Genomic DNA, 15726 nt, shown 5'->3' with positions numbered 1-15726 from the left:
AGACTGTGTATAATCAACCTGTGGAATTCAGTGTCACAGAAGGTCATTGAGTTAAACACTGTGGCTGGATTTTATAAAGGGCTGGATAATTACATAAGTATTAACATCATTTGTAGCTATGTAGGCTAACATAATGACAATCAATTCTCATCCTTTAGGGTGAGAAAAGATCTACAGGAGTCAAAGGAATTTGCCCCCTTATGTTAAGCATTGCACAAGTAAGTAGGTGCATTTTTTATTTCTATGGCTTCCTTTGCATCCTGAGGGATTAACTATTGCAGGAGATAAGATTTCTGATTAAACAGATCAATGGCCTGATTTGATATAAAAAATTCTATGTTCCTAAAATGTAAAAGGAAAGCAAGCAAGCAATTCTGCTTCATTCTGAGAAACATAAAGAACAAAATCACTGATGTAAAGATGAGAAAACATCATATGCCTTTGATAGTGATATATGACAGTAGGACTGAATTGAAATTAAAAATGAGGTCATTCATATAAACTATAGTGAGTGTGTGTGTGTGCGCATGTATGTAACACACAAAGTACGTTGAAAAAACATTATTAAGGTTTCAAAGTCAAGTGCTCAAAAGCTTTAAAATGCTAGAATCCCCCAGGTCTGGCTCTTGTCCCCTTTGATTTCCATTCAGGCAGCTTTCTCCTCTCTTCCTGCCCATCAGTAGAGGGGGTTTTAAGAGTACAGGAGAGACAGGCCCTCCTACTCTTTGTTCTGGTGCCCAGCTCTGGCACAGCCCCCAGCAGCCCAGAGTGGCAACTACAGGGAACCTCCTGCTCAGCCTCCTGTTGCCTCAGGCTGGAGCATGCCCAGTGCAGAAAGAATGTTCAGAGAATTAAGCTGCAAAGTTCTAGCAAGCTGCTATAGAGCATGGGCAAGCTACAATTTTTCAAAGGTTGCCCACCTGCCAAATTTCAAGTTGCTGCACCAAAGGAAGGGGGCACCAGTTCTTCCCAAAAGAAAAGGTTGCCAGAATATTTTAGCATGGTCAAAACAACATATTTTCTCCATACCACTTTCTTGGAAATGGCTGAACCATTTGGGCTGAAATTTTCCAAAACAATTCAGCATGTAACAGATACCTGGTATGGAAAATTGCAACCCAAATTGCAAGTATGGCACAGTTATAAGCAATTTAAAGCAGGGTCTTATATTGGGATGTGTCAGGCAACCTTAATAATAATAGATGGTGCTACCAACCATTCCTAAAATATGGTTTGTGTGTGTATATTTATACCTATCCTCCCCCAACACACGTATATGTAAATATGTAAATATGTATATATTTGTGTTTTAGCACATGGAATTATGAGAAAAAGGAGAAACAATTACTGAAATTAAATAGGATAAAACAACTGAGGGCAAGGAAACAAAAAGCAAAAGGAAAGTGCAGAAAGGTAAATTATTGTGGACCCAAATGTTGTGTGTGCCAATAAATATACTAGGAGTAAAAAAGGTCAGTGGAGATGAACAAAGAAGTGCAAAGAGTAATTAAGGGTAAGAAAGAGTTATATTATGAAGTATTATATAAAATGCAAGGCAAAGAGAAAGTCTGCAACAAACACACATTAAAGTAAAGTGTACTAAAATTGAAAAAATATTGAAGAGGAGAATGAAAACAAAATTCCATATGAAGAGGTTAAGATAAATCACAATTTTTTCAAGTGCATAAGGGACAAGAGGTCAGTGGTGGAGACAGACAGGCTCTGTGAGATGAAAAAAGTAATTTATTAACTGAAGAGGTAGGCCTTACTGAAAAATTAAATGTATCCTTTGCCTCATGTGCTCACAAAAAAGGTTAAAAGACAGATGCTCAGAACAGATAAATTCCCCAAGGGAGAAAAAAAAAATAGAAGAAGAAATCAGGGTCTCAGCAGAAGAAGAGACCATGAAATTAGAAGATCTGTAGACTGCTAAAATCTAGGACCACACAGGGTCTATTCCAAAAGAGAAAGAGATAGGATTCCCATTAGCAAATTGATCTGAAACCTCTATGGAAACATAAGAGGTACTGAACTTGGAGGAGGCTAATGTAACACTATGATCTGAGAAGAGATTTATGAAGATCTAGAAAAGTATAGACCCGAGGGGGACATAATGAAACCAATAACCAGGAACTACCTAGCGAGACATCAAGAATATTATGATTTAATTGAGGCTAGTCAATAATCAGCATGGATTTTCAAAAAGATGATCACACCTGACATACCTCATAGACTTGAAAAAGTAAAACGGAATTAAATAATGTCCGTAGCTTACTCCAATGATATCTAATTATTAAGGTCCAATCCTATCGGTCCTCGACTCCCACTGAAATCAGTGAGAATTGAGAGTGCTTGCCACCTGGCAGGAGTGGGTCCTAAGACAGCTTTTTATTCAGTAACATACCAAAGGCTAACCTGATAAAGTTCACTAAGGGAGTGTCCTGAGTAAGTAAAAAATTCCTTAGATATCAAAGAGAAGAAATTGGGAATAATGACTACCCAAGATGGAAGGAGTTGAGTAATTGAGTGCAACAAGGATTAATATTAGGACTAATTAGGACACTTTATTTAATGACTTAGAAGAAAGAACATATAGCATTGTGATGAAACTTGCTAATAATACTAAGGAAGAATGTGTGAATCAATAGAAAGAAGGGCAGCATAGTTCAAAATAACATGGATAGACTGTGTGTGTGTGGATGAATAAGGAACTTTTGAAAGTAAATGTAGATAAATATGAAGTGACGACAGAACAAAAAGGAAGAACAATGTATTATACCTGTAATGGTTGTATATTCAGTATTAAAAGAGATAAATATGGGAATACAGTGCTTTTGTCCAGTAAAAGAAAGGCAAATCACATTGTATATTAAAAAACAAAAGCAACACTATTGATCTCTAAGTCTCCTACTGTCTTATCTGTGTCTGTTTTTATACTGTAAACTCTTATAGCCAGGGACTGTCTTTATGTTGTGCTTTATATACTGTTGGGAATCAACAAATATTATATAAAAATAATGTAAGGATCCATATACAGAGTTGCTAACTATGGATTGTCTAGAGGAACTTTTACTGTGCAAAATTCTGGTCACCTTTATTTAAGAAAAAAGGACAGAAAGAACAATCAACCAAATAATACAAGGATTCCCACTGACACAAAGGAAACATGCATATACAAAGGCAGAATTTTGGCGATGTTAATCCAACACAGTTAAACAAACTAGCGGACTGATCCTGTGAGGTGCGTTAAGCCGACATGATTAAAAAAAGAAAAAGGAAAATGAACATATTTCAGACATCACTGAGAGACATAAATTTCTACAGAGAATAAAAGACAAATGGTAAAGTGTATAACGTAAATTACTAGCAAATACAAGAATAATTCATGCATGAATGAAAGCTATGGAAAGTCCTGCCACTAATTTTCTTTCTGTACTATAGCAAGTAGTTAACATTTAGAAACAATAATCAAGAGCAGCAATTAAGAGCAAATAGTAGCATTTTTCAAAAAGAGGTTTAGCATAATTTGGAGAATGTTTTATACTCTCCATTAAAACTTGTTCTGACTTTCTGTACATTAGTTGCCTTTATTCTATGTTTATTGACAGTGATATTATTGCAGTAAATTTTACTTACTCCTGTGCCAATAAGGGGGTATTTTGCGGTTGGGGAACTTCTCAACATCAGAAGAGAAAGTTGGACAATCACAGGGCCAAATTTTTCACTTAGATAAATGCACAAATCTCTATGGACTTCAGTTTACATGTATATTTGAGGGCAGAATTTGTCCCATATTTTTCTGAAAGAGCATTTTTGCTTGAAAACATATATATATATATATACACACACACACACACACACACACATATATATATATATATATATAGCGCCTTTGAGTGGTCTTCTGAACCATACATAGGTGTTAGTCTTATTGAGTTAGGTTCAGAGGAGCTTATTACCATTGCTAGTTCTTTGCAATTTTCTTTGACTAAAATAAAAAAAAAAGTTTAAAAATATTTCATAATTTTTTACCTGATCAGGTCCTGAACCCTGCTGTTAAAGGCCTCAACTTTTGAGGGCTTGTTTTTCACTTCCTGTATTATTTTAGGTGCAGTGGACTGATTGTTTACATCTGGTAGACTGGAGATCAGACACCCAAAGACCACAGCAATGATTCTGAGAAGTCCAGTTGTTAAACCTTCAAATACTTGCTTATTTGCACTTCTTCCCAATGTTGCATTATATTCATCTGGAACACAAACCTGCATAAAGAGATACAATAAACACATTTCCATAAAATATGTAAAATTCAACTAAAGAGACTACTGTTGTTCTACTAAGAATATATTTTTAATTAATGCATGCAGTGAAACAATCATAAAAGCCCGATGGTATACACAAACATGCATTAGAACCATAAATAATAACTGAGGAAATAATATTCCAGCATTATTGATGAACATTAAAATACAATACTGCATCCTTTATTAGGCAGATTGTTATAAGATTATATTTCTCCACCTTCCATTTCCAATGAATGCCATTTGAAACCTCTAACAATTACAATGCGTGCAAAATGTATGTGTAGAATGTGTCCTAATGGATAAAAATGAAGTAATTCCTAAATGGAAATCAGTGTATATGAACTTAAAGAGAGAAACCTTATAGCAAAGGACTACTTAACTAACTATATAAAGATATTATTATTATTATGTATAGATAAGATCTTATGATGATTCACTGGCAAAAACAAAAATATTTTCAATATAACTAATAAATTATAAAGTAAACAAACTAATGAGATGGCTCATTGACTCCTTGATTAGTGCCTGTTTTATCAAATTAAATCTTTGGGTCTGATCTTTTGCGTCTCAGGCTGCCTGAAGCTTGGAATGTTACAGAGGCATCACCAGTGCTCTTTTGTAGAAAATGAACCTTTGCAAAAGTACTGATGTTCTACAGTGATAATGCCACCCATCTGTCCTTGCCCAGAAAGAAGAATGCTATGACAATAGTGATGAGTGTATATTTAACAAAATTGATGGGGGATGGCTGGCAGAGAACTACTTGAGTCTTTCTTATATGGTACATACAAGTGAGCCTTTTGATAGAAAATGCAACACACTTAGTAATCCATGTGAATGATCAAATATCAAGATCAAATCTCCTATGGACTTTTCTCCAGGAATAACAAAGAGGCACCAGAAATGATTGAAAGACTTTATCTTAATATAAAAAATGAGTGCATCCTAAACATCTATTCTTTTGTGAAATTGTTGTCCCAGAAGAATTATGGAGCCTAAAGAAAAACACAGAAGAACAGGTTATTGATAAGGATGGCACTCAGAAACCAGTGTCAGGAAAAAAAAATTAGAATCAGGAGGCTGCACTACCTAACCCATTGGAAAAGGATATTAGAAGATCTGAGCAGCAAATGCAGGCAACACAAGCCAGAGCCACAGGTGGCCTCATTCTTGTCTCAACTGAAAAGTACTTGGTGGATGAGGAAATAAATTTTCCAGTCAGCAAGAAGGAATCCAATAGTGCTCTTTAGCTTCCGCCTACCTTAGCACAAAACCAGAACCATTTGTTATTGATCTCAATGCAAATAGATTAATCTCCGGCTGGCCCTAGCAAGCATGCCCATCGCTGAGTTAGACGCTCATATTGGTCCCACTTCATAGACTTGAAAGAGAGTTCTCTAGATAATTTGTTTCTCCTTATAAGTGAATGGCTAATGGAAAGTCTAAGAATAGCTCAGTCCTACACACAAGTTGCTCTTAGGCTGTATTGAAGCTAGTGTAAAATAGTTTCTAAACTTTCTAGCATTAGCTGCACTCTTACTTCAGATTAGAGGAAGGGAAACTGCCAATGCCAGATGAATGACTCACAAAATTGAATATGCAAATAAGCTAAACATATCAAAGAGAGAAGTGCTCTTCTTAGGCAAGACAAGCATCCTCAGACACATCTCTATCTCCTTCCTTGATTCACAACTGTCTCTTTTGCTTGTAATCCTGGTGCCAATCTTGACACTGAATGCTCATCTCTTCTTTGAATACCCTGAAAATGCTTTTCTGGGGATGATGCTGTTGCTGTGGGTAGAGGGCTGTCACTATGGAAGTAAGATGCTAAAATGAATGAAGATTTCTCCATTGTATTCAATAGACCCAGAAAAATATACAGGCATGTCTGTATCACTACTGGGATTGTGTCATGATTCACATGAATCATCATTTTAAATATGGATAAATCTGTAGCTACCGTGGACAGGCTTTTGGTAAAAACCTACATCACCAGAGAGTAAAGATACTTCCTTTGTGATTTCTGAATTAATGAGTGGAAGCAAGAATCTCAAAGGCCAATAACATCAAATCAGAATTCAGGGAAAAGGGAAAGGATTGTGACATTGAAATGATTGAAAGAATATGATCTGTTTGGAAATCTGTTCAAACTTCCAAAGTCTAGAATGGGCAAGAAGCTTCTGGAATATTTTAGAATCAAAAGATAATGGGAAAAGAAATCCTGGCCTCTGTGATTCATTGTAACAGATTCTATTGATAAAGATTAGGAAATATGTCCTAACAGAAACTTGTGAGAAGGGTTCCTGAAAAGCAGACTTTGTGTGAGAAGTTGGTTGGGATGAGAAACAAATTCATATTGAAGGGCATTGCCAGTCTCGCTTCCATAAATTCAAGGTCATATTAACATGACACGTTGGAATGTCAGACATGGAGGAAACTGGCTAATGGTTTTACAAGGGGAGCTAATGACAACTAGAAGGAACAATGGGAATTAGTTCCATGCTCTTTCTGGTTAAACCTCAAATTATGCATGACATGAGTCCAGGTAGCAGGAGCCAAAGTTGCTCTTTTGTAGATGCCCTTTATATTTTGTCACTGCTAAGGACAACAGGGAAAATGTCTCTAAAGCAACTGATAGTATGGTAGCTCCACCTGGGACTTATTAATTGGTTCAGTCAAACCCAGAAATCTGGCTGAATCTCCTGTCTCCTCCATTTTAGCCAAGGTGTTATCTTTGTCTTGGTGAAGGGCGAATTAAGTTCTTCACCCTCTAGGCCACCTGGATGAGGCCTAAATTCCTCAATGAAGAATACCTTCTGTTGATTGTAACAGAAGCCAACAACCATGATGTCATGTGAGAAACATAAGATGTAGTGCTGCTTGAAAAGCTGTAGACTCTCCTGAGTCACAGCTGTGAAAGCTTATTTTTGAAAGGGAGTAAATCAGCAGCTGGAAGCATCTTACTCTAAAGATGGTAGTAATATCTGGACAGATTTACTACATGTAAAATAAGAAGGCTATAATATATATATAGCTACAAAACTGGGAGCAACTTCTTAGCTAGTGTAAACTGTCACAACTTCACTGAAGTCAATGAGGGTATGACAGTTTATATCAGCTAAAGATTTGCCCCATTTTGAGCACTGGAGGTTCCAGGATCTGGTGATAGACAGAAAAAACAAGAAGTGAAGGGAATATGAATGATGTGCTAGCTTTACAGACAGAATCTTGTCACTTTAGGTACATGCATCAAGAAACATGGCTCCTAACTGGGCTCACTGCTTTTAATGGTGCTGACGTCAGCACAGTGCTGTGGTTCTGTAGAAGCAATTTAATGACAGAGAACTTGATCTTTATCCACCCCGTAATTAATGATCAATACTGCCTGAAGTTTTCTTTCATTCAATTTTAAAATCCTGTAGAATTAATGTATGCTAGTGGATTCATAAAATGCTGTTGCTCCATAGCTTAGCCCTGTATAGGTATCTGGGGGGATTTGGTAACACTTGGTGACAAAGAACAACATGCACATTTCTTTATTATTCATTAGCTCTGAGCCTTGTGTTGGTACTTAAAACTCATTGTAATAGTCTGGCTTCTGGTGATGAGCCAAGTCAGACAGTGAGAAGTCTTCAGCTGCTAATTCAAGTTTGACTGAAAAAATACAACGTTGCTCCTGTAATCTACACTGACTAAAATAATTAATGCCTAATGGTTTTGATTCTGTACTAAATAAATGAATAAATTCTCTACTGAACCAGATGGATTGCATTGTAAAATGTGTATATCAGTTTAAATATGGCAGCCTTGCACTATGAACACCAAGATTTAAAATTACTAAGATATACTCTCCATTGCTCGTGCAATTAAGATATAAAATGATGTGCAACCTTTTTCTTAAAAAGATTATTTAGTACTAATATTTTGTATCAGCAACCTTTCATTTGCTATAATTAACAGCATTTAAGACAAACTGATCTTGTGTTTTCTTACAGTGTTATACATCTAAGTTGTTATATTTTCTAAATGCATGGCACTTAGTTACACAAGTCAAAGATTTTATATTATTGTGCTATTTCTAATTATTTTAAACAAGGAGCTCTATTTTCACTGGTGTTTTCTATAATGATTATATTAATAATTGCAAGACATTGATTTTTACAATTTATATATGGAATATATGTATATGAGTTAATGTATTAAGGTTGCTTGTTGATAATTATATTGATTGTGGATGTGGATAATTAAAATTATGGAAGGGTTATTTTATAGGTTTCAGATTCTAATTTTTTTATGCTGTCTATATATGGAGATTCAAGTATGAAGTTAATGATGTGTGTCAAACATTATCTATGAATTCGTAAACTTTCAAATATTTCATTTCTAATATTCAAATACAGTATTCTTTTGATATTTTGAAATGTTTAAATGATATATATATATATATGACCCTAACTCAGTGGTGGGCAACCTGCGGCTTGTGGGCCGCATGCAGCCCATCAGGGTGGCGAACCACGGCCACTGGGAGTTGTGGGGGGGCCGTGCCTGCGGACGGTCAATGTCAGCAAAATGTCTCATGGCCCACAACCAGATTTCCCTGATGGGCTGCATGCGGGCTGCAGGTTGCCCACCACTGCTCTAACTCTGTATTGAAAAAGGTTCGGTCTGGTAATTGGTATAAAGCATTTTTAAGTGATTGATGATGAAAGAAAAAGGAAAGAAAGAAAACAATGTATCCAATGTCATAGTGCTGTTTCAACAATGTTATTGGAAAACAGCATTATACCAAACCCTGAATTCTTTACTCATTTTAAAATCAGTCTTTACACAGGAAGACTCCTAGGCCCAGATTCTAGGCACTGATGCAATCCACTTGCACTGTTATGGCAGCTTGAAGCCAGCTTAACTGTTCAACTCAGAATTTCCCATGTGTGGGGGAAATCCCTTGCTGGCATAGCCTCCTCAGCTGTGCCCTCCATTTAGAACTTAATCCAGCAAGGTGCTGAGTATGCTGGCTCTGATCCAGCAAAGCACTTAGCATGCATTGAACGCAGCTGAGAATCTGATTCTCAGGACTCATGACACCACGACTACAGTTGTACTTCAACACTTCTATAAAAAACAAACAAGCCCACAACACACATTTTGACTTTTTTTGTATGTGTCCAACTGAAGAAAGAAATAAGAGTTTCCACGGAGCATCAAAGTGCAACATCTTGTGCCCAATCTTGCTCTAATTGAATGCAACAACAAAACTCTCATCAACCTCAATTGGTGTAGGAGCAGACCCTTCTGTTTTGGATCGGCTGTTTCTTTCTCAGCACTACATATTGGTTTTCATCATTTGGAATTTCAAATCAAGAATGCACTTCTGTATACAATCCATTGTATGTTACTTTGAATGTTATCTTTACAGAATTTAATATGCATTCAACAGGCATTAGCATGAGATGTCAAAAGAAAGTACATGTAAAATGTTCAGAGATACACCCCAAATTTTACCATTTCTTTTGAGTTGCTTCTATTGCCTGTAGAATTATTTCTGATAGAGATGTTGTCTTCATGTTGATAGCTTTTCCTCCACTGAGAGCTTGTCTACAAGTTGAGTTATTCAAGAGCAGCTATTGCTGAATAATTCCATGTGTGAACACTCATTTTGGAATTAGAGTGGCTTGTTCCTGTTTAGCTTGCCCCATTGGGTTAGCTGTTCCTGAATAACTCCATACAAGCCCTTAGCTCTAAAAGGGAACAGAGAAACACAGACCTAGATTTACAAAAGACTAATTCTGGGCCTTACATCCAGATTTTGTCAGACTGAGGAACTGTGATTTTAGGCTGGGTAGGGGACAGCATTCTCTACTCTGCAATCTCTGCAGCATTGATCGAGCTAGACAGAACTTCATGACTAATGAATGAGATGGAATTTTACATTATTTTAAATATTCCCTTGTAGACTGACTATATTTTATATCTATCTCAATGCATTGCATTTTTCTGTATAAAAGGGAATGAAATACTAATTACTGACATTTTAAAGTATACGCACGAAGACATAACAATTTAGAACAAATGTCTACTCAATAGACCACCCGGAAAAGTTCCCGAATGAAAAATGTTCAGTGTTATATTTCAAACGTTAATTTCTTTGTGTTATAGTCCAGGTTCATTCATAAGATTTCAATTGGAAGTAAAGCTTTTAAGAGCCTGAGGGGCAGATCCTCATTTGATATAAAATGTCATAGCTCCACTGACTTTCAATTTACATCAGACGAGGATCTGTCCCTGAAAACGTGCAGTTTTTAATCACTCTTATAATAGTTAGAAGCCCATAGATCCCAAAACAGATCTATTCTAAGTAATCACAAAATAATCTAAATATGGTGATATTTTGTGACTGTATTTACTCATACAATGGTTTCTAAGCAACTTGCCCTCAGGATTTCTGCATTAAGGGGTGTTGCACACCTTGTGATGTTATCTCTGCTCACTTAGTCACTTGTGTTTGTATCGCCCAATCAGTCGTGTTGCTGTGCTTTCTGCAGACATAAAGTCACTGGGCTTGCCTGAACAGAAACATTTTGGAAAATGTGCAGTTTTTCATAGTATTTGCAGTAAATACTAGTGGCTCCCTATATGAACTGAACAATTATGCTATGAAAATTGAGCTAATGCTCACCCCTAAGGTGGGTGGTCTGTGCAGGTCAGGGCTGAGGTCAATAGCAGGGTGGGTATAGAGAAAGCTTGCATTACAGCTGTCTAACTGTACCTGGCCAAGGAATAAACAGCTCTTTAGCTTCTGGCATTTCCAATCCTTCAACCTTTAGGCAGAAACATAAAAACACACTCCCTCTTCGAAGAAGAACAAGGGCTACCAATTTAACCAGAATATTACAGCAGTGTCATTCAGCCCACAGCAGGATATGCTGTGCCAGCATTTCTACTCTAAACCCATTTTTCATAAGGGTTTGCAATTTGGCTCTAAACTTTCATTCTAGGCTGAAATGTGACATACAAGGTCTCCTCTCAAAAGCAAACTGATTCACAAATTGCACAATAAAATATAAAAATGGATTCAAACCATTTTTTTAGTTACGGAATTGCAAAGAAATAAAAGATGCTAGTGTTGACAGATGCTTTTTACATGCCAACACTGAAGCATGCCTTCTATTACATTCGAAACTGCTTGATCAGCTTGGCCTGATATCCTAATTAAGTGGGTTTCCCCTATGTCTGCTTCTTTTGGGTGATGATCCTCAATCCTCCAACTGGAGGTGAAGTCAGAAAGGGAGCAGTTTATTTAAGCACCTCTTGAACTTGGATGATGCTTTGGAGATGAGAAGCTCTGCAGCTGCTTTAGTTACCCTGGAGTGCAGGAAGCTCTGCACTTCTCCTACAGTGCGTGTTGCAAATTATCTTGTTGACAGCTCCTCCTAGTACCTTCAGTCTCCCCCATGCAGCTCTTATAAGCTCTTCCTCTTCACAGCTCCTGTAAGTGCCCAAAAGTGAGTGACCTTGTGGAGACTGAACATCATGGACATTGCAAACTCTGCATGAACTAAAACAGCTGAGGAGCTCCTATACTTGTCGGCTTACAATCCTTGTAGTTATCAACGTGGAGATTGTAAACTCTTAAGAGACAGGGATGCAATTAAAAAACTGTGCAGCTGCCTCAGTTTCTGCAAAGTATAGAAGCTTCACAAAATCAGTGACATACTATACAGAGTTGAGATAGTAGCATATTTAATGGGATGGATTGTCCTGTTTAAGCAGCATTACTATACCAAGGCAGTCCTTCCGAATGAATTACACTTTGGGAAAAAAATCAGTTCCCTGGGAACTGCCCCATGTAACTGGATAACCCCAAATAAATTTAGTGTACTATATGAATAAAATTTTACAGGCCGTTTGTCTATAATGTGAATATAGCTTTAAGTACTGTATTTAAAAGTATAAAATGTAATGACCAAGTTGTTTTGTTTTAGTAGTTTTCTGTGCATCTATATGGAGAGATTAATTTTTAGTACATTATACATAGGGCTGGGTTAAACGGGTAGAATCATTTTCATGAACATTTCCATCAGTTCATTTCGTACAGTTTTTGTGTTGTCAAATGATGCTTTATACAGAATTTTGAGGGCCCAAATATTTGAAGATTACCTGGAAAAATCAACTTGTACAATAACACAAGATTATGAATTTTTAAAATTTCACCTAGAAATACAAATAGCAGCCACCTCTGGAAAATTTGAGTTGGGGAGAGAAAGTTGGTAGGGCTAGAACAAGAGTCATATACACATTTATTATGGAATGGCAGCCATTACCTCAGAGTTAAGAATGCAAATGAAGTTCTATTATTTTTGGTAGGGTGTGCTAGAAGAAAAGCCAGTCTGTTTCCCACCAGGATCTCAGATTGTGTACAAAAACATTACTGATTTTTCTGGTTTATACACTATGGGTTTGATTTATCACTGCAGGAGCGGAAAGGTGCAATCTACATCCCTTTGCATTGAAGGAGATGTCCATTTCCAGGATGGGCAGTTGACAGTACAGCCACTGGCCTCCCATGGGGTTTCTGTCATAGAAAGCAGCTGGAAATTCAGACCAAGGTTCCATATCCAAATTCAGGCCTGAAAGATGATAATCTTTTAATACTGTATCTTGTATGAAGAGTGAACATTTACCCCCCCCAAAATATTAAGAATTTATCTGATATGGTAGCAAAATAGTTTAAAAGATTTTGCTTTTTCTATTTATTTTTACAAAGCAATTAGTAAGAATTGGTTTATCACAAAGTATCTTGAGAAGTGCTTATTACAGATATATCTATAAACTTTCAGATTTACAACAGTCAGCTCAGGATGAAAGATCCTGCATTCTTTTTACAAACATCACAATATGTATTCTTGTTTTAAGATGGCACTGATGGTTCAGTTTCATGCTGGTTTGCTTTGATTTACCTTGAACGTAACATGTTGGATGAAAATACAATATAAAACCTGTCTTCTGTATGTCCATTTATAGATAATTCCTCACTATCAGTTCAGTACGTGTCCTTCACTCAATACATTATGGATGACTATTGCAAATTTAAAACTTTACTAGAGTACAGCTGCTTAAAGTTTTCTATGAGAGATATATCATCTTTCAAGAGTTCAAATATCTTGAAAAATCAGAATTTCTTTATTCACCTTTTTTCTAAAAGAACCAGGTAGCTTTCATTTTAATTTTAAGAAAAAAAAAGTCCTTTTGACTTTTCAGATAATTTCATGGGTGGAGAGAAGATTATTTTATTGAGAGGATGCTCTTAGATAAATTTTGACAGAAAAAAATAAGCATATTTAAATATCCATGAACACAAAACATACTGTATCAAAGATTAATATTTCTGATGGGATAAAACAGTGAAGACTGCCCTGATAAACATGCGGCATTGATCATGAAAATCCATCACTTTATATGGAAGGCTTCCTATGAGATAAATACTCTAAAACAAACTCAGCTTGTTAATATAGATTCACACTTTCATAAAATGTTTAGAGATCCTTGGATGAAAATAATAATAATATGAGGAAAATTCCTTAGCAATTCTGTAGAGTCCAGAGAAAGAACTGACCTGCGGAATGCAATCTTTTCTTTCCCTTTGATACTTTTTTTGCACTTTTTCTCTAAGAAGGCTCAGTTACAACCTTGTCATGCAATTGTATATATATTTGGATTCTGTGATCTGATATAATTGTTGAGAATTATGCATGTTTCTGATTACTGATTACTAGAAAAAAATCATCTGATTGAGGCCTTTATGAATTAATCTTAAAGAGAAAAATAATCTCAAAAATAATGTTAATGATGTGTGGAGCAATAATGTAATTGAAAAAGCATGTGGGAAATTAATATCAATGGCTATGAATAGGGCCCTACCAAATTCACGGCTATGAACAACGCATCATGGACCGTGAAATCTGGTCTCCACCCTTGAAATAGATTTCACGGGGGAGAGCAGCGTTTCTCAAATTGGGGTGCCTGACCCAAAAGGCAGATGCAGGGGGGTTACAAGGTTATTTTAGGAGGGTTGTGGTATTGCCACCCTTACTTCTGCGCTGCCTTCAGAACTGGGCAGCCAGAGGGCAGAGGCTGTTGGCTCTGAAGGCAACGCCTTGACAGCAGCAGTGCAGAAGTAAGGGTGGCAATACCATACCCATGCCACCCTTACTTCTGTGCTGCTGTGTTCTGAGCTGGGCGCCCACCGAGTGGCAGCTGCTGACTGAGGGCCTAGCTCTGCATGCAGCAGCGCAGAAGTAAGGATGGCAATACCATGCCATGCCACCCTTACTTCTGCGCTGCTGCTGGCGGCGGCGCTGCCTTCAGAGCTGGGTTCCCGGCCAACAGCCGCTGCTCTCCAGCTTCCCAGCTCTGAAGGCAGCGCCGCTGCCAACAGCAGTGTAGAAGTAAGGTTAGCAGTACCGCAAACTATAACCTTGCAACCCCTCCACAACTCCTTTTTGGGTCAGGACCCCTACAATTACAAAACCATGAAATTTCAGATTTATATATCTAAAATCATGAAATTTACGATTTTTAAAATCCTATGACCGTGAAATTGACCAAAATGGACCGTGAATTTGGTAGGGCCCTACATATCAATAAATGAAATTATTGGTAGTAATCGTCTCTCTTGTGAGTGAGCTATCTATAATTCTCTGGTATTTAGTATGTCCTTTGAAACGGAAAGGAAAAAAGAATCTAATTTTGGATGCTTATGCCCACAAAAAATTACAACAATATGAATGCATTGGCACTAATTCTTAATGATATGCATTTGAACTAAATGGTAACAAAGTAGGGCGTATCCCGGAGGGAAAGGTCTGAATTAACAAAAGCACCTAGGTCAGCTTCAGATGAACTCAGATTGTTTACTAGCCTGGGCTGTCTTATCCAGCTTGTTATTTTCAAAAGCTTTTGGAAACTTCTCTTTGATCTAGCTGAGAACATATAGTTAGAAAATAAACTATCATGCCTTTTACAAGTTATTTTTAAAGCATAAAAGGACAGGTATTTGTAATATAGCAGATGAACAACCAACAGAGGAATATTTACTAAGGAACAAATACATAATTTTTATTTATAAATTTATGTACAGTAGAACCTCAGCGTTATGAACATCAGAGTTATGAACTGACTGGTCAACCACACACCTCATTTGGAACTGGAAATATGCAATCAGGCAGCAGTAAAGACAAGAAAAAGCACATACAGTACAGCACTGTGTTAAACATAAACTACTAAAAAAATAAAGTGACAGTTTAAAAAAAGATTTGACAAGGTAAGGAAACTATTTCTGTTCTTGTTTCATTTAAATTAAGATGGTTAAAAGCAGCATTTTTCTTCTGCATTGTAAAGTTTCAGAGCTGTATTAAGTCACTGT

At 36.8% G+C, this 15726-nt stretch overlaps 1 protein-coding gene across 1 annotated transcript in view; it reads right to left on the bottom strand.

Moving 5' to 3' along the window:
* Nucleotides 1-15726, bottom strand: part of SCAPER (S-phase cyclin A associated protein in the ER) — a gene marked incomplete in the record, with an annotated part of 368987 nt that overhangs the window by 66812 nt on the left and 286449 nt on the right. Inside the window, 1 exon segment of the mRNA XM_034784768.1 lies at nucleotides 4033-4262. Coding sequence (XP_034640659.1) covers nucleotides 4033-4262 — 230 coding nt within the window.

Source organism: Trachemys scripta, chromosome 10, assembly GCF_013100865.1.
Source record: "Trachemys scripta elegans isolate TJP31775 chromosome 10, CAS_Tse_1.0, whole genome shotgun sequence".
In the NCBI taxonomy this organism is placed as follows: Eukaryota; Metazoa; Chordata; order Testudines; family Emydidae; genus Trachemys; species Trachemys scripta.
The sequence above is the reverse complement of the archived record's forward strand: the minus strand, read 5'-3'. Positions and strand labels throughout refer to the sequence as shown.